At 46.1% G+C, this 27,749-nt stretch overlaps 2 protein-coding genes across 2 annotated transcripts in view; one reads left to right on the forward strand and one right to left on the reverse strand.

Annotated features, from left to right (window-relative positions):
- Positions 1-10,353, forward strand: part of NSD2 (nuclear receptor binding SET domain protein 2) — a 73,212-nt gene extending 62,859 nt beyond the window's left edge. Inside the window, exons 16-24 of the mRNA XM_041477507.1 lie at positions 350-506; positions 1,247-1,452; positions 1,912-2,015; positions 2,231-2,500; positions 2,596-2,712; positions 4,588-4,729; positions 5,374-5,480; positions 6,737-6,941; positions 7,915-10,353. Of these exons, the coding sequence (XP_041333441.1) occupies positions 350-506; positions 1,247-1,452; positions 1,912-2,015; positions 2,231-2,500; positions 2,596-2,712; positions 4,588-4,729; positions 5,374-5,480; positions 6,737-6,941; positions 7,915-8,180 (1,574 nt within the window). The 3' untranslated portion in view covers positions 8,181-10,353. The remainder of the gene's footprint in view (positions 1-349; positions 507-1,246; positions 1,453-1,911; positions 2,016-2,230; positions 2,501-2,595; positions 2,713-4,587; positions 4,730-5,373; positions 5,481-6,736; positions 6,942-7,914) is intronic.
- A 3,418-nt stretch (positions 10,354-13,771) lies between these two features.
- On the reverse strand, positions 13,772-27,334 carry LOC121364311 (multiple epidermal growth factor-like domains protein 9). Its single transcript, XM_041487520.1, has 9 exons — positions 27,021-27,334; positions 23,606-24,088; positions 22,225-22,360; positions 20,163-20,251; positions 18,426-18,489; positions 17,982-18,070; positions 16,689-16,801; positions 16,096-16,252; positions 13,772-14,052 (listed from the first exon to the last, which is right to left on the reverse strand). The coding sequence occupies exons 1-9, from the start codon at positions 27,073-27,075 to the stop codon at positions 13,904-13,906; spliced, it is 1,335 nt and encodes a 444-aa protein (XP_041343454.1). The 5' UTR covers positions 27,076-27,334; the 3' UTR covers positions 13,772-13,903.
- Between the last annotated feature and the right edge of the window lie 415 nt (positions 27,335-27,749).

Genomic DNA, 27,749 nt, shown 5'->3' on the forward strand with positions numbered 1-27,749 from the left:
ACATAGATATGTTAATATGTATTAAAACTATGTTAAACATATTGTAGTCATTAAAGTACAGCAATTATAATTTGTGCATTATTCTGGCTTTTTTATCACCAGCTTGCTTGTTATTTTGCATATGTTACTAACCTGAGTATGCCAGACATTCAGATTAGTTAGGACCTTTTGGCTGCTGTACCCAACTAAGTGATGTGTGTATTTTTTGCTGAGGGTCAGCATGTTTTAACCATTTATTTTCTAATTGAACCTACCACATGTGTATTATTTCTAAGCTGTCTGGAAAGCAAAACTTATACTTTGATCTTGATGTTTTCCAACCTTTTTTCCTTTTTCTGTATCTGTGCAGGTGGAAGTTTGCTGTGCTGCGAGTCCTGCCCGGCAGCATTTCACCCTGACTGCTTAAACATTGAAATGCCAGATGGGAGCTGGTACTGCAATGACTGCAGGGCGGGCAAGAAGCTCCATTTCCAGGATATTATTTGGGTTAAACTGGGAAATTACAGGTCTGATGAAGGAATTTGTGTTGTTTTACAGTATTGGCATGTTTAAGTAAGGATCATACAGTGGTTGCTCCTGTAGGCCAGCCTTGCTGCACACTGATTTCTGGCTCTTCTCTGAACTAGGGACCTCACCTCCTTGCAAGCTTCAGGTTCAAAGGCTTGCAGCTTTGCTGTTGCTCCTGGCCAAGGCATTACCCACACAGGACTCCTCGAGTCTTCTGACTTCTGCCTCCAGTGTAGGAGCCTTGAACCCCTGCTTGTGTCAGAGATCTCTGCCAATAAATTGGTGTAACTGGTAGTTGGCTAAATTATTCCCTTGCAGGCTGGGACATCAGTCACTCAGGTTGTTGGTGTTTCACACTTGGATGAGATTTGAGTGAGATAGAGGTAGCTGGGGGTTATCCTTGAAACATTAATGAGTGTTATCAACCTTCTTTTGATCTTTGACAATTACAATATTTGCAGGTCTTGTAAAGATGATGATTTTGCTACTCAGACATAGGGAGTCCTGTGTGTGTGCTTACCTTGCAGGCAGGTGAAGTCCCACAGATGTGAGTGTCAGGATTTCCTTTTCTAGTCTTCTCTCACTCTTAACTAAGAGAGGGGACGAAAGGATTTTAAATCCTCTTGGATCTTGGAAATAATAATCAGTTACTGCTGTTTCAAGTGATTTTGTTAAATTGTCTCTTGCAGAAAGGGCTTGACTAAAATGCTGTATTTTTTTATTTGTACTTCTGTGCTAGATGGTGGCCTGCAGAAGTTTGCCATCCGAAAAACGTTCCCCCAAATATCCAGAAAATGAAGCATGAAATCGGAGAATTTCCTGTGTTTTTCTTTGGTTCTAAGGATTACTATTGGACGCACCAAGCACGGGTGTTCCCTTACATGGAGGGAGACAGAGGGAGTAGATACCAAGGGATCAAAGGAATTGGAAAAGTCTTCAAAAATGGTACACAGCTAAAAGTAAAATAATCCTGGGATATGAATGCTTTGCTTTCTTCACACATAGTCTTGGTTTTGATATTTTGTTTTACAGTATTGAATTAAAGAAATTTGTGGTGTCCTGGGCAACAGTCACTATTATTGTCTTTGCATTAAAACATTATTTTAATGTCTTGTAAAAGACTGGCATCTAACTGAAATTTTATCTGATGATTTTTACTTTCTGGAAAGCTAAAAAAAGGGACTGATAGAGTAGACTCTTTCAGACTCCCTCAGACTGGGAGACTGAAAGAGTGGAATTAACATCTGTTAAGAACAGTAAGACTTCAGAAGCATTGATTACAAGAAAATTAAACAATGCGACTAGGACAGTGCTTTGTTTTAACACACATGGGAATGAGCAAGTGAGTTTGGGGGAAAGTAATCCTCTTTCTGGCATTTCTGTTGATTCTGCAATCTTTTTCAGCTTTGCAAGAAGCTGAAACTCGATTTCGAGAAATAAAACTACAGCGAGAAGCCAAAGAAACCCAGGAGAGTGAGCGTAAACCCCCACCATACAAACATATTAAGGTAACGTTTGAGGAAATGGGTACTCAAAGGTTGGAGCTGAGCAGTGAGATAGGGTCAGGTTGTAATGATAGTAAGTGTGCTTTTACAGGCATGAAATGGTGAAATTTTACTTTTGTTGGAGTGGTGCAAAACCAAATTAGCAACCACCGTGTAACTCTTGGGATAAAACTGACTGTTCTAAAGTCGTATTTGCTCTATTTTAATGTATATTTCAGGTGAACAAACCTTGTGGTAAAGTGCAGATATACACTGCTGACATATCTGAGATTCCCAAGTGCAACTGCAAACCCACGGATGAGAACCCGTGTGGCTTTGACTCCGAGTGCCTCAATCGGATGCTGATGTACGAGTGCCACCCACAAGTGTGCCCGGCGGGAGAGCGCTGCCAGAACCAGTGCTTCACCAAGCGCCAGTACCCCGAGACAAAGATCATCAAAACTGATGGCAAAGGCTGGGGGCTGGTAGCCAAGAGGGACATCAAAAAGGTGGGAATTGTTCTTACCCAGCAGAGAGTCGGTGACCTGAGAAGCTGCGTGTGGGTTTGGGATATACTTCACCAGTGATACTTGGTGTCTTTCAGGGGGAGTTTGTGAATGAGTATGTGGGAGAGCTGATTGATGAAGAGGAGTGTATGGCAAGAATCAAATATGCACATGAAAATGACATCACCCACTTCTATATGCTTACTATTGATAAGGTAGGGTATTTGATGGTTTTTGCCTTTATTTACTTAAAACCTTATTTTGATCTCTTCTTCTGTTGATCACCTTGGCAGGGTACTCTGATACCTTTGACATTATTTACTTACAGCCTTACTTTGATCTCTTCTGTTCATCACCTTGACAGGGCACTCTGCTACCTTTGACATTCTACACTTTCACATACTCACAGTGTTGCATCTTCTCTGCCTGCTCTCCCCATTCTATATGTACATAATGAATCTTAGTTCTGTGCTAAGTAATAAATTACATATTAAGGTCTATAAATTGTACTTTGTTGTTTGAAATGAAGTAAATGAAGTACAGTACTTACCTCTACCTGTAAGTACAAAGTACTTACCTGCCCAGTCTTAAAATGAAGTTTGGGGAAATAGTAGTGATACAGTGGAAGGAACTGCTGTTAGCAATCCTTTTACTAAAATTTCAACAGAAAATAAAATTCACATTTGAGAGAATGTGCAATAGAATTGTGAGGCTGTGTCCTGTGTAGGGCATTTAATCTTTTTTGTAGCCATATGTCCCTTGCATTGTGTATAGCAAAACCAGGCTTGTGCTTTTGTAGAAACTCTTTTCTGAAAGCACTCTCTGTAAGTAGCCAGCCAACCCTCCACAAATTGATTCACAGCAAATTATTGCAGCAGATTAATTAACACACCAAAATAATTCAGCACCTGTGCCTCTGTGCACACCTCTGAGTATTTCCTTCCTCAGGAGAAGGAGAAAGAAGAACCTGGACAGCAGGAGCTAAAGATTATCTATATTATATTGCTTCAGTCCCCAGACAGCTAGTTAGGAGAAAAACAAGAGCTGGCTGCCAGTCCTGCAATTTTTTCAGTCCCAGCCACCATTCTTTTTCCCAAGGCTCTTGCTCTGGTGTTTCCACAGCTACTGTTTCCATGAGTCCTGTAACTGAGGAGTTCTGCCACCACAGGAGTTACCGCCACAGAATGGTGAAACCACATTGCTCTGAACACTTCAAGTTTCTCACTCCTCTGCTAGATTGACATACAACATCAGTGTGTTAGATAACTGAACTGAACATGTATTTGACTCCTACTGTCATTAATAAATGCTCATTGTGGGTCTGTCTTGCCAGAACTGCCAGTGCCATTGCGAGGCTGAGCTCCTGTGCAGTGAAGTGTGTGCACACAGGCATGACAGCCACACATGTGCATTATAAAAATGAGCTGGGAGGAAACTGTAATAATACTTCATAAATAAGCAAAGCCTTCTAAAGCAGCTCTGCAAAGAAACAGTTCTGGCAATGTCAAGCTTTGTTTTATTTTGTTAATGTCTGGTATATTTGGTAGAGGTAGAAATTTAAGAGCAATTGTTTGTAGGAATGGGATGTTTTTAGCTTGCCAAGAGTTTGTTTTTGTTTAAACAAGGCTGATTTGGGGAAAGAAATCTGGTGAGAAACTGGTAATCTCTGGAAGTACTCATGCATTTGGTAAATGCCATTAAGTACCATACTTGCAAATGCCTCACAGCTCCTTGAATGCAAAGTAAATGGTAAAGGACTGAGTCTGAGTTTTGAAGCTTCCTGGGGAAGGGGGTTCCTTAACATGCCCACCATAATGCTCACAAGCACACTTATCCTGCCCTGTGGCTGTGATGGGTGCTGGGAAAATGTGAGCTAGAGCATGAGTATTGCTTTGGGAGTGTCCCATTCCAGGCCAATTGGACACTACAGTTTCCAATACAACACGTACCAGCAGTTGGCTTGTGTGCTCTGGTAGCAACACCATGTCAGTTCTGAATGCAACTATTGACATCAGTTATGGATGATTTTTATATTTTTTTGTGAGGGGGGAGAGTAAAGCCCTTAATCCTGTTGCTGGTTTGTTCTCCAGGACCGTATTATTGATGCTGGCCCCAAAGGAAACTATTCCCGGTTCATGAATCACAGCTGCCAACCAAATTGTGAAACCCTGAAGTGGACAGTGAATGGAGACACTCGTGTGGGGCTCTTTGCTGTGTGTGACATCCCTGCAGGTACATCAGCTCAGGCTGCCTTTGCTTTCATTCTCTCAGTTAAACCTTTTGTGCATTTATTGGTGGGACAGTCATGGTTCATGATTCAGTGCAAATATTCGTGTAGAGGACTCGGCACACAGAGGAGATGCTTTGTGATGCTTTGTGATCACTAAAAATCTTTCTGATTTTTAGTGTTTTTTAAGTCTGAGTCCCGTGGCTGCTTTTTGTTCCTTGCTTCTAGGGTAAGTATCCTTAGCAAGTTTGTTTGGAGCTTCAAATGCATAACCAGAACATAATAAGCTTAAGGAGTGGATGTAGGAGGCTGTTTAGACGTATCTGTTTTCTGGTTTGTGTACACACATACCTATCTATCTGTAGCTATATCTAGCTGGATAGATGGATGGATATAATATATGTGAAGGTCAGACACAAACACAGTGTTGTGAAGTCAAACAAATTTATTTTAAAATGTAATTGCATAAGACATCATGATATATGGGCATCTACTTAATTATTGTCAGTGCTTATAAGCGGTAAAGAGAGGGAACATCCTATGACAATACATCAGCAAGCAAGTCCCAAACCAGCAGACAGATAGCAACAGCTGTACTTCTTTGCAATAATTTTGATAAAATTTATTACCTTGTCCTGTTTGCACTCAGGGACGGAGCTGACTTTTAATTACAACCTTGACTGTCTGGGCAATGAAAAAACAGTCTGCAAATGTGGTGCCCCAAACTGCAGTGGATTTCTTGGGGACAGACCAAAGGCAAGTAATATATCAAGTAATACATCAAGAGATTTTGACAGTCTTGTCAGGGGAAGGGTTGTAGAAGCTTCAAACTAAGAATGTGCCTTACTGTGGTCAGTGAGATTATTCTGACATTCTAGTTCATATTTCCCCATTTAAACTTTATGGTATGATTATTTTGCTAAGTTCATTTAAAAAAATAAAAATTGTTGAGCTGAAGAATTAAAAAAAAAAGAAGTGAGTTTTGAATGTGGAAAAAAAGATACCAAAGTATATCAAGAAATGATCTGTATGATTCCTGTCCAGGTTAGTTTGAAACCTTTAATCCAGCAGAAGTTGATGGAGCTTCCTGAAGGGCTGGCATAGGAGTGTGGGGAAGGCACAAGTACCACATGTGGATGTTGTAAAACTGCACTTTCCCCAGCTCGTTCACACTGCTCAGTACCAGCCACTTCAGAGGTGGACTGGGAGTCTTCAGACCCCACACAGCTGGTTTTTGTTCAGAGATGGACTTAAATGAGGTTTCACTTAAGCCTGTGAACATACACAGACAACCATGAAGAAATTCAGTGTTACAGTTTAGTTTTATGGAGTTTTCTGCATTGGTAAGATAGAATGGGCTAATTTTAAAGAAAGTAGATAGTGATTACTGGGGTGAGAGGGAGGGGATGATGGTAGAGATGTTAAAAAAACATCCAAAATTTTATATGATTTGGTGAAGGAGAGTTAAAGTGCAAGCAGCACTTGAAAGCTGCTTCTGTGCATGCAGCACAGAATTGAAATCAGATTGAAATAGGGATAATGTTTGGTGTATTCTGTATGTCATTAACTACACTTCCTAAAGTTCTGCTGTCTGTTCCTCAAAGAAAAATGAGGGCAGGTTTTAGTAATTCCAGCATGAGTATTCACAACTGGAAGAGAAAAATGGATATTGAAGTGATTGGTGGTGCAAGTACATAATGAGGGTATATTAGCCACAAGTAGATTAGACTGGAAATTGGAAGACCTTTTACCAGTGACAAGAAAACGAAGGGTTTTTTTCAATAGGAAGGTCCTGTAGGGAGAAGATCTGGTTTCAGGATGACTTTTCTCAAGGGTCAGTGTAGGTTTTTTGTCAGCACAGATCAGTACAGTGAAGCACTGGGCAGGTCTGCCCCAAGTCAGGTTCTGGGCTGTGTGCACGGTCTGCCAGGTGTGCCAACAGCTTGGCAGGGTTGTGTAGTGGTTTTCCTTTGCAAAACTGACATTTACAGATTTATATCTTACTCTTTAAGAATTCTTCCACTAATGCCTCAGAAGAAAAAGGCAAAAAGACCAAAAAGAGAACACGGAGACGCAGAACGAAAAATGAAGGGAAGAAAGAATCTGAAGATGATTGTTTCCGTTGTGGTGATGGAGGCCAGCTGGTGTTGTGTGACAGGAAATCTTGTACTAAAGCTTATCATCTCTCCTGCCTTGGTTTGGTGAAACGTCCTTTTGGTGAGTCAGCCCATGTCTTACACTTTATAAATAACTTGTGCAGGTAGCTCAGTTATTGCACTGAAACCTTGTCAGGAGTATCATCCTGAAAACACTGGGTTTGTATGGCAGGAATTTCATTTGTGCATCATGTGGGAGCAGCTCCTCTTGGATTTGAAGACAAAATGGTGGCCTCCTCCTGCCTCTCTGGCAAAATGAGGCATTTCTTTTACAGATGTAGGTAATTGAACACATCACCTGGTAGGAGCACCATGGCCCTGCCACAGGAAGGTTGATTATATCTAAGAAATGCATGAAGCCCTTTGAGTTCAAGCCAGAAGAACAGTAGCAGCTTCTGAAAGAAGGCAAGTAGGGAATTTAAGAGCAGCAGACATCAGGTTGCAGTTCCAGATATCACAGGAGTTACCTGGCTCCAGTCAGCCATGTCAGGTGAGATATGAGGAAGGGAAGCAGGCAATGCCTGTTATCCCAGAAACAAGTAAAACAAGGACTGGTAAGGTATGCTGGGGCAAAAGAGCAGCTGTCAGTGAAGCACACCAGTCATTCCTGAGCAAGAGTGGCTACAGACAGGGGACCGCAGTAAGAGGGGGCAGCAGCTGACCGGATGTTTGGGACCAGTCATTCCTGAGCAAGAGTGGCTACAGACAGGGGACAGCAGCTGACCGGATGTTTGGATGCTCTGCCAGCCTGCAAATTCTGTAGAATGCTATTGAGTGAAGCCTGAGTCATTTCTTCTAGCTGGAGCTGACTGCTGTATTTGAATAAGAGTGTGTCAAGTCTGCTCCTTGCAGCTGCCAGCTGAGCTCTAGAAGTATGATGTGGCATTCTGGGTGTTGAGATCAGCCCCGGTAGTTGCTGTCATTTGCTTTGTCAGGAAAGCTGAGCCTTGTTCAGCTGCTACAACACAAAACTCCTTGAGGAGATGATGCCGTGTCTCACTCCCCACTAATGGGCTCTTTGGTTTTGATTGCAGGGAAGTGGGAGTGTCCTTGGCACCACTGTGATGTTTGTGGCAAACCTTCTGTTTCTTTCTGCCACTTCTGCCCAAACTCTTTCTGCAAGGAGCACCAAGACAGGACAGTGCTAAATTCCACGTTGAATGGACAGTTATGCTGCTCTGAACATGTTCTCGGGGTGGATTCTGTAGAAACTCAGAAGACTGAGAAACCCCGCAAAAAACTGAACAAGTTCAAGCCCAGGAGAAAGAGGAACAGATGGATGAGAGCTGAATGCAAATAGTCATGGACTGCAGTTTCTACTGCTAACACTATCTTGTAGATAAGTTGTGAATATGACCAGGGAAGGACACAATTTTACGTATATTCTGTAAAGGTTACAATGGGGGGGGATTTTTTTGTTTTGTTTTTTATAAATCCACTGAGCCAACCACAGCAGTCTTCTGCTGCTTCTGCACTGATAACGAACTGCATAGTTCAGCAAACTTCAGGACAAACCAAACTTATTACTCAGCATTACAGTTACACTTGAATTGTTACGAATGTAAAATGTTCCCTCCAAAATACTTGCAGGTTGGAGGTAGGTTAAAATCAAACCAGGTAGGCGTAAAAATAGTTTTTTGAGATAGTATTTGTCAACCAACAGATGTTTAAAATAGTATATCCTTGAAAGAAGTTGTTAGTTCTCAAGTCCTTTTGAGTAAGAAATGGCTTGGTCTGTGGTCCCAATGAGATTTGCTTGCCTTGTGTGTTTTTGAGCAAGTGCTTGAATGCCAGCCGTGACCCAGGTGTGTCCCTCACTACAGCCACACACACAGCAATTGGTTTGTGCTCTTCAAAAATTATTCTTAAGCAATCATGATCATAAATATCCTTCCACCAAGAAATGTGGTGTGTGGTGGGAAAGGCACACCCTGTACCAGAGAGGAGGAATCTGACTTTTTAAGAGATTTTTTTCTATACTGTTTTTTCCTGTATTTCATCCCAGCAAAATTTCAGTTATTTGATCTTGCAGAGTTGTCAGGTCTGAACTTAAAGGGATATTGTCTTGCAATCTAGGCCCAACACTTTAGGATTTTTGTGTCTTAATTAAAGGAAATCTTTCAAAAGCTATTACTTGGAAAAAATTACTTGTTTGGTTTTTTTTTTTTCTCAATGACCGGTAAAATGCAGAAGCAAACTTTTCTTTGGAATGCTTGGAGTCCAAGCATTTCAACTTTGTGATAATGCAAGGAGCAAACCCACCCCATGAATGAAAGAGAATGTGAAACTTGATTGAAGTGCAAAAAGTAAATTCAAAGCAAGTAAAAGTGAAATGGATTTTTGAAGCAGCATGTAAGAATTTTGATGTGAAATTTAGCCTTACTCTGTTCCTTTGCATAAAGTTTGTGTAAAACTGGCTACTTGACAGACTGATTTTTTTTTGTTAGATTTTTAGGAGCTCTGCTCTTGACTATCCTGTCACCACTGTGCTGTGTCAGCAAAGCTGTTTTGAATTCCTGGCCCCCATTAGCACAAGGTCCTCACTAACTCACAGTGAGGTGAACATACAACACTTAGTATTGACAGAAATAATACTAGAACTAGGAAAAAACAGTAAAGAAAAACATCTCTGCCAGTTTTCTTCCCAGTGCACATCTTTGATGTGTGATCAGGCAGCGTTCCAAGCACATTTTGGTTTTTGCCATTGTGACCCTCCCTCCATAAGCACCTCCATGTCCACTGAGCCATTCGTGTATGTTCTAGCTTAGTTTGCCCCTCATAGTGCAGGAACTCTGTGTAGCCCTTTTGAAAATGAAGCCTTGCTGTACCATGGAAGTGTATGGTTTTTTTTTTCCCCCAAGGTATTTCTTCAGGATTTGATTTAGTCCATGGAATTGCCAAAACCCCCATTTATTCCCAACATGTAAAAAGTTTGGTTTTATTAGAAGATATTAATTGAAAGAGGTTATAAATGTTGCATTGCCCTATGCTGAACACTTTGGTTTCTGTTTTGTGACCAAAATGCTTTGTTTTTTGAATCGGTTTTTATAAACACTGTTGGAAGGTTAATTTTTTTGTTTTCAAATAATTTTGAAGAAAGCAGAGTTCAAAATCAGGGGAAGTGTTACATGTTTGCATTTTTTAAAATGCTATGCCAAGCCTTGCACTCGAGTTAAAATTCAAGATTTTTTAATTGATTTTTGGGGAAATTTTTTCTCTGCCATGGGGCTGAAGAACAGTCCTGTGCATAAAATCAAAACCAAAAAAAATGATATTATGGATGTTTCTTTAACATTGGGTTTCAAGGGAAGGAAAATGAGGTCAGGTAGTAAAGCAGAAATATTTTCCTCATTGCTTTTAAACAAAATGAAGGAATTTGATGTCATTGGGACCATTCTTTGAATACTATACCATGTAAGGAAGGCTTTGTAAGAATACCTTTAAATAAGTTATTATAAAATTTTTCCTTTACATTCCATTGCTTTCATAATTTGTTAATTTTTTTTTTTAAGTTGTTTTGTTGCTTTTTCCTCTTCATGTGTAATAGCTCTGTCACTCTGGAACAGTGATGCCCCAGGTCCTACGAGGCAGATCCCCCCTTCCAGAAGCCACAGTCTGTGCTGCCAGGCACAGAGCACCCCTGGGCTCTGGGCTGGGCACGGAGCCCACGGCGCCTGGGGGATCACGGGCACATCCAGCACAGCAGCACGCAGGACAGCCGCCCTTGTGTCTGTCCGTGGGGACAGAGAGACTCTGTTCACACAAACAGATCTGAGCCAGGGGCTGTTTGACCTTCTGCTTCCTTCTACCTCTCCCTGCTCTGTGCTGCTCCGGGCCCTTGGAGCTCTGCATCGCTGAGGCTGCAGCCCAGGCGGTCACTTGGGAGTTCCTGGGAATTCCTTCCTCCTGCTGGGCACGGCTGGAGGCTGATCCTGAGGAGGAGTGTGGATCAAATTCTCCTTTGGTACTCGCTGGCCATGGGACCCTGTGAGCTGAGCTCAGGCACTCACGTGGTGATCTGGGAGAATTTTGGTTTCTGTAGCAGGACAGGTGGGGTTTAGGTGCATTGTAATGAAGGCTTCTGTACCTTGCTCTGCAGCCTGGGGAAACAGGCTGACGTATTGTTTAAAAAAGAAGACAGAAGAAAAGTTATGAGATTGTTTTCTTTCTCCCACTGTTCAAATACAAGGTAAAACAATCCTTAAGACTTGAGCTTTCTCATGATGCAACTCAATACTTTTTAGCATTCAGCAACTTGAAGGATTTTCTGTTATAAATTAATCTAAACAACATTAACTGTGGCATATTATGTGGCCTTAAATGATGTTCTTTGTGTCTTGCCCATCAAAGTAGCAAAATGTCTTTCCTTTTCTAGCAAAAAGCTGATACATGACAGCCAATTTCAGAATTTGTTGTTCTTTTATCACATGAGCAAGCATGGAAACAATTTTCAGTTGAGTATGTTAGATGTAATTTCATACAACCTAGGAAAAATAATCAGAGTAAATGTCTGTTTTGTTCAATAGCTTTGTGTTCATGGTCAGGTTTTAGGAGGTTTTTTATTTGAATTACTTGGAAAAGCAAAATATCTTGAAAGACGTATTAATGGGTTTTTTCCACATTGTTGAGTCTCGTTATTCCATGTCTGACTGCTTGAGAAATTTCAATATCTTATTAAATGTTGAATTTTACTCCTAGTTATTTAAGAAGTTGCTAAGTCTCTTTTGTAAAACAGCTCTATATACTTACTTTGACACCTGGTTTTTTTTCTTTTTCTTGAAAGAAAAAAGTGGAATTGATACATACTGAGCAAGCATGGTTTGGCAGTGAGGGAACAGGGCTTTGTTCTCTCATAGGGAAAGCTCCAGGCCTTGGCCTTCCTAAGAGATGCCCTGGAAATACTGTTTTTATGCTTCCACAGAGGTGATAGTGATTGTGCTGTGGCTTGTCTTCCCATGCTGCTTATCACAGAGCTGCTGACATTTCTTGCAGTCCACTTTTTCCAGTACTGCTCTCTGTTGGTCATGATTTTACAGGTTTTTGTGACACTGAGCTGGGGCTCCCCAGCCCAGCCAGCACTGCTCCCTCGGGGTCCTTCTGCTGTCACAAATGCTGGTCCTGCTCGGTCAGGTCTGAGTTTGACTCTTCGGCTTTTTCAGACAGGTTTTTTTGGGTCTGGTTTGGCTTCACCTGTGGAGTCTCCCGTGTGTGACTGCAGCTACAATTTTTAAAAAAGCATTTCAGAGATCTGCTTTGATGCTGGTGGCTGATAGTTCTGCTGAGGTCACCTGGTGCTGTGCATCAGGATTGTGTCCTTCTGCTGCTCTGAGGAAAAGCACAGCCTTGGGCCAGAGAGAAGCTCCATGTCTCCTAAACCAGCAGTGGGAGTGGCTGCATGGAGCTCTGCCCGTGCTGGGCAGTGGGGAGCATCCCTTGCTGCTGATCCAGAACAGAATCACAGAATCGTTTGGGATGGAAGGGACCTTAAAGACTTTCCTCTTCCACCCCCTGCCATGGACAGGGACACCTTCCCCAGACCAGGATGCTCCAAGCCCCATCCAGCCTGTGACCACTGCCAGGGATGAGGCAGCCACAGCTTCTCTGGGCAGCCTGTCTGCCCACAATGGCTGATGTACCACTCTTGCACCCAGTTACTCACCTGACAGAGTTGAGACAGATCAGAGAACTGATATATATTTTATAAACTCTTTTAAACACTTTTAACACCTTCCCTGGGGAGAGGAGAAGGAGCAGTTGAGGGCAGGAACCACTTAACCCCCCACAGCTGGGTTCCTTCAGCCATCTCTGCTGCTGCAAGATTAAGTGAGAAGTAACACCTGCTACCACCTCTGTGCAGAGCCATTTAAAATTGTGGATCTTGTGACAGAGATACTGTTTTTACTGGCCATTGAGAGCCGGTGAAGCACAGCACTGACACACAGGGGTCACAGCTGGCTGGGCTGGGTTTACCCAGCACCTGTGTGGGAATGTCACTGTAGGAGGAAAAAGGAAAACAAGGCGGGAAGGTTAAGAGGCCAAAGGTACTGGTTTCATGGAGCAGTTGACACTGGCTCCAGTACAGGTGATGTTGAATTTTTTTCTGGGCATTTCTGACTGCCTGGGATGCTGGCTAAGCATTTCCCAGAGAAAAACATAATAGGGGACACAGAGCAAGCAACAACTTAAAGAGTCAACCAGCCACACACAGGAATCATCTCTGGAAAATACAAATCACATTAGTTTAACCAGATGGTTAAACTGGGCTGGGTGCACAGAAGAGGGCTCGGAGTGCCACAGCAAACAGGTACAAACAGCATCCAGGATCAGGGACAGAACTTTGCCCAGGCATTTGGGCAGTGGGTCTCCTACAGCCCCTCTCCTCAGCATGCAGAAAGGGGCAAGGCATCTTCTGTGCCTGCACGGTGCTGCTCCTTTGGAGCTCCACTCTGAAGCACCACCTGGCAGCAGGAAATAAAAGGGACATTTTTCCAGGAATCAACCATTACTTCAGTTGCACATTTGCCCACAGCTGAAAGGAAGGAGAGAGTTTTAGGATCTTTGACTTGTGCTTATGCTAAAATTTTGAGAATGGGGAACAAAATAAAAAATTGCATATTATTAAAAGGAGGTATATTCATGTTAGTTTGTGCTTGGGTGAAAATTAGTGTTGTATCAAAGGGACCTCAATAACTGGAGCAGTCACTCCTCACTGTTGAGCTGACTATTAAAATGGAGAAACAGGATTGATTGCTGTTTGGGGCTTTTTTCCCCCTGATGAAAGGAGAAAAGTATTTACTTGTGAAGGAAGCCAGCAATTGGAAGGAGAAGTTTTCCCATGAGCCCAGTGCAGCAGAGCAGGGAGCTGGGTTGGTTTGCACAAGTAGCCACAACTCAAAAACTGACTTTTATTCCCCAGCACTGATTTCAGCTATACAGAAGTAGGTTGCTGATGGTTAAACACCTTGCCCAGAGCCACATCTGCGTTGCCCCAGGGGAAGGAGAGGCTGCTGGCCATGGCCAGGGCTACCAGCCAGCATAGACGGGCTCCGTGTGCTCCGTGCCCCCGTAGGAGGCGGGCCCTGAGCCCCGGGGCAGCAACAGCCACTTCAGGGAGTTCTTGCCGTGCTCCTGCCGCCTTCTCAGGATTATTAGAAAGACAACAAGGATCCCACCTGGAAAGAAAGGAATGGTAGTTATTCACAGATGGGAAGGTAAAGTGTCAGGTGAAGTTTGCTCCAAAGCTTCTCAACTCAGGAGTTCTCTTCTGGTAAAATAAGGGGGTTTTTTTCCTCCCACATATTCTGTCCCTCTCCAAAAAAGAGGGGTGGGGGGAAAGGTTCCACTAACAATAATAACACTCAGCTTCAGCAGTTCAGCTTGACTCTGCAAGGAATAACAACAAGTTTTGACAAAATAATTCAGTAACTTGCTTTCCTACTCCCATTTACTCTCTGGAACTGTTTTCTACTTGGCATCTTACTCACTGCAGACCACACCAAAAGGATCTTGTTGAGAAATTAGTTTGCTCTGTGCAGCACTCACACTGAAGTACAAGAAGTAACTAAGCTAGATTAACTCTGAGTCTAGACTGAGATCAGGGCTGTCAGGAAAAATTACTTTTGGATTGGGCATAGACATGGAAGTAATTGGCAAATCTCAAGTAGTGTGACATTCTGTTCGTTTTTTTCTGGCAGAAGCATCATCAGAGAAAATGGATCTGAACAGCAGAGCACAAATCTGTCTCTGTGATGCAATATGGCCAGACAAATACACCCAAATTTCAGTTGTGTGAGCAGACAGCCTCATGGTAAACACTTGATTTGTGAGACCAGCCGTGAAAAACTCGCGGGTTCCTGCGCAGGCTGTTTCCTTTCCCCCTCTCTGCAGCAAGCTCTGGGAGAGGCAGGAATGCTGTTCCCTGACCCTGGGACTTGTTTATCACAAATGCTGGTTAATGGGCCATTGTCCCTCTCTGGGCAGTCTTTTCATGTACTTCAGTTTAATCTACTTTTTCAAATTAATACTCGCTTCAGATGGCATCTGCTTTGGCAGATTTTTGGACAACAGCCTGGCATGAGGGGATAGAGGTCAGTGGAGGACCTTTCTCATGGCTCCAAGCCACAGCTTGTGAGAACAACACTCATCTGCTCCCCCCAGGCACTCCAGCACTCAGAGGGTGCTGCTGGAGCTCCTGCAGACCCTGCTGTCCTTGTCCCCTCCTCAGCTGCCAAGTGTGATGAGAACACTGCTTTCTTGTTGGAGAAGCAGCTTTGCTGTGTGTCTTGTAACACACACATTGAATCTCTCCTCTCTCTCCTTTTAACAACAGCCAGCCAAGTGGAGAATGGGTCTTCAGGAAGCACATAAAATACACCTGAAACAAAGAAGCTGTGAATATGAGGCTTGTTGGATATTCTTTATCCTCTGGTGGCTTACTCATCTCTATGACTTGGCTCTCTTGACACAAGATTTTCATCTCTGGTACTGTAAGTGGCACTTAGAGATTTCTCTTCATCTCTCTGGGCACAGGAGACAGATTCCTCCTCCCAGCTTCCTCATCTGCCCTTCTTGCAATCCACAGCACTAACAGTTGCTCATTTTCATCATAACTCTGATTAAACCTCCCCACAACTTTGATTAAAACCAAGAGAACTCTATTTTTCCCTAAGACTAAAAATGCATATTCATTGTTTTGGAATGATTATTCATGGTGCAGCTTCCCAGTTGAAAAGCTCATCCACTCATTAGCTTGCCCTAGTGAGCTAATTCACAGCAGGTGGCTTCTGGAGGGATGCTCCAGACACTCAGCAGGTCCTGACTCATGGATACAAGGAACATTTGGCATCAATGCAACCAACACTGTATGGGCCATCAGCTCCCCATTCTGCTGGATGCTGTGGCATGACTTAAGGCATGAATGCTTTCAGGAAACCAAGTCTCATACCAAAAGGAAATTGTACTTTTTCATACTTTGGTGCAGCCAAGAAATCCCTGTTTGAGGGTCCATACACATCCCTGCTTCCCAGGGACAAACAACAAACATTCAGCACTGTGCCACCTTCCTTCAGAGCAAGGGACAGGACTGTCACTGGCACTGAAAGCAGCCAGAAGGACTTTCATTAGAAATCCAGCTTTCCAGAAACACAGAACACACCACCCAGGGAATGCTCGGTTTAACACAGCTGCAGAGGGGTTTCACCAGAGGACAGACTGACCTGCTGAGAAGGTGGCCAGGACAATGACCGTGGCAGGGGTCAGCTGGCAGGAGTCCCCTGCCTTGTACAGGAAGAGCTCCATGCAGTAGGTGGGCTCCACGCTGCCCCGGGGGCAGAAGGCATCAGGAGGGCACTTCACTGGGTTCACATCTGGGCTCTGCCCAAGAGAAGAAGTAACTCAGCACCAGCAAACTGCAGAAGGTAACCAGGGCAAAGGGAGGTGACGTTTTAGCATTAGGGGGAAAAAATAAATAAAGGAATGAGCGTGCCATCATTAAATTCAGCCTCATCTGCCCTGCAGTGTTGGAGTGTGGGGAAGAGCAGAAGGTGTTGTTACACAGCAAGTCTGTACCCCAAACCCCCTCATTAATGCACACACCATCCCCTTGTGGCCCAGTCAGAGCAGGCAGCTCCAGGCACAAAGCCACACTCCTGGAGTCTTAATTTTAATCATCTCCCTCCATCAGAGCCCTATGTTTAAGAGAAAGGAAGCTCAGATTACAAGAAAAAAGAAAGTGTTAATTGAAGTGTATTTAGCTTGTCGTGGGACAGCTCTGCCTGGCACAGGCTGTCCCCAGCTGCTGGGCACTCACGGGGCAGTAGTGGTTTTCTGGGCACAGGTCACAGCTCTCCTTGCCCCGCTGTAGTTGGTACTCTCCTGTGCTGCAGGCCTTGCATCTGTTGTCACTGGGACCTTTGAATGTACCTAAACAGCAAATAAGCACAATATTAAGATTTGAGACTAAACCCCAGGACCTTTGCAATTGCATATGGATGAATCAGCTTTCAAAGCCTCGGGGAGAAAGAGCATTAAGTGCTCATGTGCATAACAAAAGCTGAGCTGAACTTTGGTCCTGGTTCGGTGGCAAAGGGTCAGAACAGAACAAACAGGGACAGAGGGACTAAAGAGTATTTGGGGTCAGACCTCGGCAAACAGAGTAGTGTGCGTAGGAGTACAGGAGAGGGGATTAGCTGTGAGTTCTGGCTTTAATGTAGGGAAGATGGGAGCTGGAGGTCAGCAGTGTTTCATCCTCTCCAATTCTGGATTCAAACACCTTTTCCAGCTGTTTGAAACTTGCTGAGCAGACTTCAAAGCACAGCTCAGTTTCCCAAGCTTTGTAGGAGAGACAGGTCACAGCAGTTCCAAATCTCACAGTGGTAAAACGCTTTCCTGCATGTTTAAGATGCAGCTTGGCTGTGAGACCCCCTGGGGCTGTGTCCAGACCGGAGGCTGGCCCCTGCCATGGGAGGAGTGCCGTGCCCGAGCCCTGCCCTGCCCTGCTGGCACCTGCGGCAGCCTGGCGGTGTTTCAGCCAGCGCAGGAGGGAGCACGGCCGTGTCCCTCACGTCCCCTCCCCGTGTCCCTCACGTCCCCTCCCTTCGTCCCAGGCTGCCCCTGCAGAACACCCATCTCTGACCGCAAGGCTGGGCTTTCCTCAGCAAAGCCACCACCACCGGCAAAGATGCTTTTTGCTGGAACTGTTTTGTTACCCAGCTGTGGATTTGGGCTCCCGGATGTGCCAGGGACCAGCACACCTCCAAGGCATTAACCAGCCTGGCACAGGCACAGCCTCCACCAGCACCCAGTCAAACCACCGGCACTATCCCTCACAGCCAGGGCTCAGCTCTGCCTGCAGGGCACCTGCAGGGTCAGCTGAGATGGCTCTGGAATAAGCGGCTGGAGCTGGAGCTGGAGCTGTGCTCCCAGCCGGGCACAGCCTCTCCTCGGGCACAGCCTCCCCTCGGGCACAGCCTCCCAGCCGGGCACAGCCTCTCCTCAGGCACAGCCTCTCCTCGGGCACAGCCTCCCAGCCGGGCACAGCCTCCCCTCGGGCACAGCTTCCCCTGGGGCACAGCCTCTCCTCGGGCACAGCCTCCCCTCTCACCTGGCAGGCAGGACTCGCACCCCTCCGACGCCTCCCGAGGAGCCTCCTGTCCCCCGGGGCAGGACAGACAGGCCGAGCAGCTGGTGGTGCTGGCAGGGGAGAGGAGGCAGGACACGCTGTAGGATGAGCACTTCCAAGACCAGCCCAGCCCACCAAAGCCAGTCTCCAGGAACCTCTGCTGTTTGTCTGTCTGTCTGTCTCCAGTGCAGTTTCTCACACAGAACCACAGAATGGTCTGGTTGGAAGGGACCTTAAAGATCATCCCACCCCAACCCCTGTGCCATGGTCAGGGACACTTGACCGGGTTGCTCGAAGCCCCATTCTACAGCTGAAGTGGCAGGTGACTTCTCTTTGGGCACTACACTGGTGGTTCCAGCTCAGTGGCTAAAAGGAAACCTCCCCTCCCTTTCCATCTGAGCTCCTGCACCCCAGGCGGCTCCTTACTTGCAAAATGATCCTGGCTGGCAAGGCAGACAAAAAGCTGCATTTTGCTTGGAGCTAAAATATCCTGAAAAAGAGAAGAATAAGGCTTCAGGATCCTGTCTCCACACCTCTGCCCCACATCGTTGTGAATGTGCTCATGTCCATTTTACAAGCAGCCAAACAACTCCCCACAACAGGCTTCAGGTGGCATTTCAGGGCATTTGGGGTTATATATTTGTCAAAAGCTCTGAAAGAGCAATGGAAATTCCCTGCTGCTCTCTGCCATGTTGAGGGATGCCTGGAGGGCTCTGGCAGATTCCCCTGGTGAATCTCACATCTCACATCACTCACAACCACGGCAAGGAGACAGAGAAACCCGTCACCCTCCCCAGCACCACAGGCTGAACTGGAATGAAGCTGGAAGAGGTGTTTCCAGTGCCAACTCCCAAGTTATCCAGCTGGATGGAACAGGTCTCTGGCCGGGGGAACCTCTCTGGTCACCCCAGCCCTTCCAGGCCTGCCTCCACCCCAGGAAGTCTGGGATGCATCTCCTTCCCTGCAGAAGGAAGGACACAAGACCCACCTGCCAAGATGGCTCTGCTGGTGCAGAGCCTCCCTCCCTGCACCACGAGGACCAGGATGGGCAGGAGGACATGTACAGACCCTTCCCAAAGCACAAAAAGGAGTGAAGTGCCCCAAAGTGCCCAGGGGCCAGCAGGACCCAGCTTGTGAGTCCCACCACACAACAGGAAAGCTGAGAGAGCAGCACTTGGGAATTCAGGAGGGTTTGGAGGTGCCTGATGATGCACAACGTGGTCACTGCCCACATGGGACAGAGTTAAGGTTCAGAGAGGAGCTGGACGTGGTGTGGGTTAAGATCTGCCTCAAACCTGGATTTGCACCAGGCAGCAGAAGCTGTGGCACAGCAGGATGAAACCAAACACACCTCCCCTCTCCCTGCAAGGAAAAAGGAACTTTTTACATTTACACCTGCAGGATTTAGGGGCCAACCCCACAGACGCCCCTGTTGTCTAACACAGTGTTTAAATCTGCTGAGTAAAGGGAGGGGCAGACCCCATTGCTGTCACCAGTCAGGTTTTGTTCCTCCTAAACTCAAGGTTCAGGTACAGCCCAGCAGCTCGGTGGGTGGATTTCCAAAGGAACAGTTGTGCATGTTCAAGCAGGACTCCATTTTGGGTGCAGAGGAGCTGCTGCACTGCATGTGTTAATGAGGGCTTGGTATAAGCAAGTGCTGTTCTGTTCTGTTCTGCACATGGGCTGTTACCCCATCTGCAAGCACATTGTACTAGGCTGGAGTGGCATTAGCAGGTGCAAAGCAGCTCCTTTTTAAAACCTCAGTTTTAATGTGTGGAAAATAAGGAGAGTATTACACTTAATATTCAGACTGCAGAAGATTGCCTAAATGAAAACAAAGATGGTTTCGACTCAGTTTTGCTATCAGAAATAGAGAATATTTTGTTTCTTGACAACCCTCCCCCATTGTGCTAAAATGGAATTTCATAAAAGTTTTTTCCTGACTTTCATTGCAGAGTTAGCATTAACTTGTTGCAAAAACAAGCATGGCTGAGATCTGCTCTTTTCATTTTAATAACAACAGAATAGGATAGAGATCTGCTGGGCTATTTTTAGCCTGTTTACCCTTCAGTGCTTTTAAGTTACCTGGTAATTGCATCTGCCCCTGGGAAAAAGCATCATGTGATGAAAATGCATTTGGGTTGAACACAGACCAAAGCCTACCTCGCTCACAGGCTCTGCAGGCTGCAGCCCCAGACTCATTAGCAAAATGTCCTGGTGGGCAGGAAAGACACACAGTGCTCCTTGGGAAGCTGGGAGGGAAGAGAGCAGAGTGGGACACAATTTTAGGTCACCCAATCCTCCATCCACTTGGAGAAGAGAGAGCAGAACATGACACTGACTACTCTAGAAATAGAGAAATTATGAAAAAGGAGCTCAGGCAGAAAAACATCGGTTTGAACTCATCTGAATTTTAAAGGTCCACTAAAAAACTGAAGTTTTCTGTATTACTAACATTAGAGATGCCCTGTGCCTGTGGGCAATATGGAAAGGGACCATCTGAATTGAAGGTCTTTAAGAATATGCTGTGGTCAGACTTAAAACCCTTTGCTTAAGTCAAGACTCTTAAATCCACTCTTGCAAATGGAATAGGGAAGGTGTTTGCTGTTCAGCATCCCTCAGGGATTTCAAAAGGAGCCAGAAAAAGGACCTAAACCACAGGCAGTGACCTGTGAGAGCCCTGACCTTAAATAGCAGGGACTGTGGGAAAAGGGAGCCAATATGTCAGACCTCCAGGAGGAGGGGGAGAAAATGAGTGAGGCAAAGGCAGGGAAAGAGGAAGCTTTTACATTCATCACTAACAGAGCCAAATCCCCCTCAATTCCTTATCAAAGGAATTTGATAACGTACTCAGAGATGCTTTGGAGGAAAACAAGGACATGCTCTTTAATTCCTTCTGAAACTGCAGGGCTGCATGAGATTTGCAGAAAAAAACCCAAAACCAACCAACCAAAAAAAAAAAAACAAACCAACCAAAACCAACTAACCAACCAACCAAACAAACAAACAAAAACACCCAAAAAAACAACCCAAAACCCCCCAAACCAACTGGAAACATAGCAAATGCTTTGCTGAAAACAAACCAACACAGGGTGTGGGCCAGCCTGAGCCTCTCAAAGCTGCAAGGAGGCCAAATTCTCCAAACACCACAGAAATGTTAAATGGTCCCATGGAAGCCCTGAGGCCCAGGCAGCCACCAGGAGATGGCCATGCACACACTGCACCCCAAGGTCCCCTCCAGATCCCCCACTTTTGGTCCCTGCTCTGGCACCCACCAGCCCAGCCCTGCTGCCTGACCCTCTCTGGCCCCTGGCCCTCTCCCACATGCCCAGAGCAGCAGCTCTGTGTGTCCTGGAGACTGCTCTTGGCTGGTTTTTAAAGCAATTTGGGGGTACATTTTTAAGGCAGGTCCTCACAGCACAAACTGCAAGAGCAGAGCACGGAGGGGAGCACAGAGGAAGATCCTGCTGGCACCTCAAACTCAGGGGCTGCTGCAAACAAACTTCACAGTCAGGTCACCCTTCCTACAGCCCAGGACTGGTCCAAATGGAGCTGCTCTGCAATGGACACAGTCCTGGGAGGCTCTTGCCACTCCTCCTGTCCTTGCCACCCACAAAGGACACAGCTCACTGCTTGCAGACATGGATACAGCAAGAGAAAATCCAACAGGAGTGGACAGAGCAGCACATGCACAAGTCCCCACAGCCAGAGGACACTTGTACAGCATCCCTGGATTGGGCAGCCTGCTGGAATTGCAAGACTGGGCTCCTGGTTGGGTTGTCTTGTCTGCTTTTCCACACTCTGTCAGCTGAGAGTATTGCTTTAAATGCCAGCAACTCAAATGTAATGAGATGCCTTGGGAGCAAGAAAACAGGGATTGAGAAAGTAATTGGGCAAAGTAGGGAGATGGAGCCTGTTTGTCAGACATATCCTAGAGAAAAGCTGAGGAGATGAACCCACACCTCACTGCCAAGTGCCTCCCCACCATAAAGCAACATGTTCCCTCAGTGCAGACAAAAGGCATGAGGGTAAAAAAGGGAAGCCCACAGAGGGGCAGCCCTCAGCACAACCATATTGACACCAGCTTTCCTGATGAGGAGAATTTAGCCTCTGAGAAACAGCCCTGGCAGCACTTTTCCTACAGCCCAAAGGAAGAGATTTTTCTGTCTGGGAAGTGTTTTGTGGTTTATCACCCAGTCCCCATGCGAGGGGCTCAGTCACTCACCTGGTGTAGGAGCCCTGTGGGCAGGGCAGGCAGGATGGTTGCCCACCTTGGGGCTGGTAGTGGCCTGGAGGGCAGGGGCTGCAGGCACCGGGGCCGATGCACGCGCCCCCCGCGCAGCACGAGCAGCTCAAGGTGCCTAAATCGGGACAGAAAGTCAGGATCAGGATTGCAAGACTTGACTGAAACCGCTGTGTCTGCCAGGACAGGTCACTGCCACGAAGGCAGAAACTTTGGGAGTGCCTTGCAGTTCCCCTGGCAAGGCACTCATAGAGGGTAGAAACTGCAACATTCATGCTAATTATGCTGCTGTCCACCGTTAGCAAGCTGCAGAACAGCCACAAGGTGATCTAAGAAGTCAAGGCTATCAGTGTGGATCTCCAGTAATGAAGCCGACTGCTTTTTCCTTCTTTAATTTGAGGGGCCAGGAAAATTTTTCTTGTTTTCCCTCCAACACACAAAAAAAAGGACACACACAAAAAAAGAAACCAATATACTTCTTTAGATTACTGATAATTTGAGCTTGTAGGAAGCAGAATTGATGAGTAAAGCTCCAGAGTCGAGGATCTGCCTTAAGCAGCAACAGCTTTTCTTTGAGGATGGGTACCATGGCATTCCCAGCAGGCAAGTTCTACCCCTCTCTTCTCCACAAAACCAATCCCAGCCACGCAGAGGAACTGGGTGGATTTACCTCAGCTGCACCACCAACACAGGCAAAAGGAAAAGGCCCTGTCAAAGAAGATCCTGCATAAAAGGGAGGTGGGAGATAACCCCAGTCCTCTGCAGATCCACCCTAAAGCATCAGAGCTGCTTTTAAAAAGTGCCCTGCAGGGCAGGGAATAAGCAAAAAGTACATGGCTTGTATTTTGGAGAATTATTTTCTCTTTTTGAGAATTTTTTTTTGTAGGATGGGGTGGTGGTATTTGAAACCAGAACCGACCATGTTACAACAAATAACTTCTGGGAAAGGTGATATTATGCACTGCTGACCACAACAGAGGTTGATCAAGGATCTTCTCAAGGCCATGGAAAAAGGCTGTGTCTGTAGCAGAGATTCTCTTTCAAACATTCCAGACAGCTGGAAATTGACCTTGTATTTGGCCCTGGAGCCCAAAATTACGTTCTGCCAATAAATCAAACTGGACTCATGTTACACTTTGTGCCACAATCCGACCACTTTGTCACCCCACTGAGGAAGCCTCAGAAAGACCAAAACACAGCACAAGGCCAGGGAAGACCAAGCCTCTGATTTCAGGAGGGTGAAATGAATTAAGTCCCTTTCCTGCTGCCTGTCCAAGCTTCCAACACAAGAACAAGTGCTGGCTTCACCTGCCCTGACAAATCTCATTTCCTCTAACACAGCAGCCGGGAGCAGGGACCTTACCTTGGGTAGGGACAGTCCCTGGGGGGCAGGGGACACAGGCTGTCACATTCACTCTGCTGCAGTTGGAGGGCTGGGGGGTGCTGGGGGGCAGAGCTGACGACGGGAGCCCAGGGGATGTGGTCACCCCTGGAGGGGACGCTGGGGCACTGCTGGGTGTGGCTGTCAGTGCTGAAGATGCTGGAGATGTGGCCCGGCTGCCAGAGGTGGGGACAGTCCCCGTGCTGGAGGGCAGAGTCTGGGCAGGGGTTGTTGTGCTTGGATCAGCAGATGGAGCTGCTGTGGGTGCAGCAGGGCTTGCAGTGGTTGGTGTCAGTGCAGCTGAGAGCGTTGCAGGAGCAGCTGGGGGAGCAGAGGCCGTAGCAGGGGCTGCACTGGGAAGTGCTGTGGTGGATGCAATGGGAACCTCAGTGCTGGTTGCACTGGGAGGTGCTGGGGTTGATGTGATGGAGAACTCAGTGCTGGCTGTCTGGCCTAAAGCAATACCTAAGAGAAGAAAAAACATAATTAGCAGTTGAATTATTGTTCTCTCTTTTATATGGCTTCTCATTTAGGTCTTTATCAACTGCTTAAACCATGTGTCCTTGTCTGATGTCCAGAAACTCCCCTCTGCTGTGTTGCACTACAGAGCAAAGATCTGAGGCAGCACCTGAGCATGTCTGGCACGAGAGACTTACCAAGGAAATAAATTAGTGGGTCCATGAGGCCACAAATAAGTAAATGCCAGTGTCTGGGAGGTCTGACTCATGGGTGTGAGAATTGCCTGAAACAGCCAGTTTTGTTAGCTCCTTGAGACTGTTTACTCTGAGATCTCATGACAATCTGATTTAAGATGCTTGTCAAGTAGCTGACTGCTTTATCCCATCTCCCTTAAACAGATCAGCCAAGAAAAGACATTGGCTCAGGGCTCTTTTAAACTGCTCTGGTGGTACTTCCAGTAACCATGAAGGGAACCTGTGGACCAAGACTTGCTTTAATTCTGAAATCCCTCATCAGAGTGAGGATTGCTGAAATCTGTAGAGAAAGGAGGTAGTGCTGCAGCTCAGGTTGTTTTGCTATGATACATGGTGGACTGGAATATTATCTGCTGATGGAAGACATCCCTTGGCACAGCATGGGTAATGTCCTCCAGTTTCCAACAGAGGAGAGACCCATGAAACTGAGCACGGAAAGCAGCAGGTTATTGTTAATTTAGCAGTGTGGTACTAAGCAAAGGAAGAAAAGCAAAACCAAAACAGGCAGCTCCTGCCCCAGCAGCTGTGCCACCAGTTGGGTTCAGGAACTCAGGGCAGGGATTTCCTCAATATTTACTGCAACTTCTGAAAACACCCAACCTTAAATAGCACCAGCAGGCAACTGGAGCTGATGCTATGGGGTGTAAATGCTCTCTCAAGCAGCACACACCTGCTAAGCCTCCTTGCCAAACCATGCCCAGTGGCACAGAAAACACAAGGACTCCTAAGAAATTGGTTTATGGTTTTCCAGGAGGTCAAAGAGTGCAGCTGACACTCGACAGTGGGATGTAGGTGAGGAAGGACACGGGCAGGGTGACAAGATGGGTGACAGCACAAGCTGTCAGGTGTCAGACCCACATCCCTGCAGGCTTTCCCCCAGCCCTGATTCAGCCCCAGCCTTTAATTTCTCTCTTAATTTTGTACCCACCATGCAAGGCCAGGCACTGTGGGCACCAGTGCTCAGCACTACCATGGTACAAACATCAAAATGCAGACCAAGCTGATGGCAGCTCCAGTTAAAGTTCTGCACCAGGATCAGGACAGTGGATAAAAGAGTCTTTATAAGGTTGTGATCACATGGAGACAGTTTGCTGGGAGTGCTCCCTCCTGTTGTTGACTGCCTGCTTTGTGCCAAAATCCGTGTTGGTGTAACTGCTGAGTAAAGCAGATGAGCACCCAGCCATCTGGGCCACTGCTCAGGTTTTAAAGAATTTACAGAACAGTCTGAGTTGGAAGGGACCCAGAGCACCATGGACTCCAGCTCCTAAAGACAATGGCCCAATGTGGATCAAACCCACAACCTTGGCATTATTAGCACTGTGCCAATAATGTTCAGCACCAACTGAACTATATCTCATTTTCTTGCTGCAGCCCTAAAACAGAGACACCAAATCTAACAGTGATCATTCTGTAACACACTGGTTTGCCCCGGGCTCAAATCCAGAGGACAGAGGTGCCAGCATTGGTCCAAGGCAGGGGGAGCAGCTCCACAGTGCCCACACAAGACCCTGCTGCTGTGGCCAAGCCTCCACCCAGAACCAAGATGCTCAATTCCCCTCATCTGACTCCTGAGGGGTTGAAGCCAGTCTGCTTGCTTTTTCCTCACCTCTGGCAACAAACTGGGTCAGTCCTGAGATCCATTAAACTAATCCTAACATGAACACTTGCAGTGAGGTAAGGGCAGTGTCAAAATCCCAGGAAAAACCTTTCAGAAGGATCTCTGGGATCAAAATCTGACGTCCCACAGCTCCCTCCTGACCCCAACAGCTCAACCCTGCCAGGCAGAGACACTGCAGAGTTTCAGCAACTTGGACTGCCCATAGCTGGATGAATTTTGCTGTTGTTGAGGTTTTTTAGTTGAATATGTTTCATTGGTTGGTTGGTTTTAATGTCAAATGGTGGTGCTGTTAAGAGGAATTTTTAAAAATGGAAAGTAGCTTTCCACAAAACGTTACAGAAAGTAGTAAAGTTGTTCATAACACTTCAGTAGCCATCAAGAACCTTTGGTAGCCAATACTTCTTAATAATTTAAACAACTTCTGGAGAAAAAAAGTCAGAAGGCTGAAAAAAAATTGTTTTGAGCACTAGTTAAGTGATTGTGTATTTTACCAGTTATAGTCAGTCAGAGCTGTGAAAAACCAGTACTCAAACAACCTCAGCTTCATCAGACAAAGCATTTTCTCCTCTGCACTTACACTGTCTATGTCATGGAACAGCGATTTTGCTTTCTAGAGCCTTTTTTGGTTGGTTTGTTGTTGTTTTTTTTAAGGAGCACTGTGAATCACCTGAAGTATCTCCAGGGGAACTTGAAGGATGTGTTATTTTGCATGTGACGCCCTGGTACAAACAGGAGCCTTGAGGAAGTCAGGGAAGGATAGAGAGCTGATCTTTCCCAGCCTACCAACAGGCATCCTGCTCCTTGTGGTTTAAGATAAAGCCTCTGCAAATCCTTACTATGCAGAGTAATACAGCTCTATTTCTTTTTTTCTTTTCTTTTCTTCCTGTAAAAGCAAATTTTTGTATTTACCGCATGCATCCCACTTCCACCACTGCCTGTGTTTCAACACTTCCCTCCTTCCCTGCCTCCCCCCAGGGTGAGGCCCAGGGTTCCCACAGTCCCACTGTGGCTTCACCCCGCTCTGTGCTCAGCCAGTGAAGAGAAACCCTCTGCCAGGAGGCCTTACCTGTTAAGCACACCATGGTTAAAGTCCACAGCAGAGGACACAGCCAGGCACTCATTTTTCCCTGAGGAGTAACACAGCCTGTCAAGAGGCAAGATCAGCAGCTAATGCCCTCACCCAGCTGCTCATTCTCCTCCGCTTTGGTGCCCAATTTTGTCACCTGACTGATCATGTGGCTCAGTCAAGTCAACCTCACCCCAACAAAGGGGGGTTTATATTCGCTTTATATTTGGAGACTGCAACAGGTCTGAGACGATGCGGCCTCCTCAGAGCAGAGCACCCAGCAGGCATGCAGAGGAGCAGATCTGCCCTCCCAGAGCTGCAGAAATCCGTGTGAGGAGTGTTCTGGAGGAACTGATGGGAAGGAAGGGGCAGAGCAGCATGGGAACCCAGCCTGGCTGCGGGCCAGCCCCCCGTGACCTCGTCAAGTGAGAGGATTTCATTTTTTTAGACCCACGGGATTTCCTGAGAGAAGAGAAACAAGAAAAACAATGCCAGAAGACTTCCTATTTTAACTGGGGCCAACCATGCTGCAACCAGAACTCGGCCTCTGGGGAGCACAGAGCTTTCCCAACCAGGATTTCACTCCCCCTCCCTCCCCCATTGCCCCCATGGTGTCCAGCTTGATGCATCAAGTTGTTATCAGGATCAAGCTCATAGATCCTGATGATGATGATTTTGAGGTGAGAGCATTAAGTTTAATGGGGCCTCACCCCATTTTCCATCTGTTCC

This window comes from Pyrgilauda ruficollis, unplaced genomic scaffold (genome assembly GCF_017590135.1).
Source record: "Pyrgilauda ruficollis isolate IOZ18807 unplaced genomic scaffold, ASM1759013v1 scaffold1, whole genome shotgun sequence".
Taxonomy (NCBI): domain Eukaryota; kingdom Metazoa; phylum Chordata; class Aves; order Passeriformes; family Passeridae; genus Pyrgilauda; species Pyrgilauda ruficollis.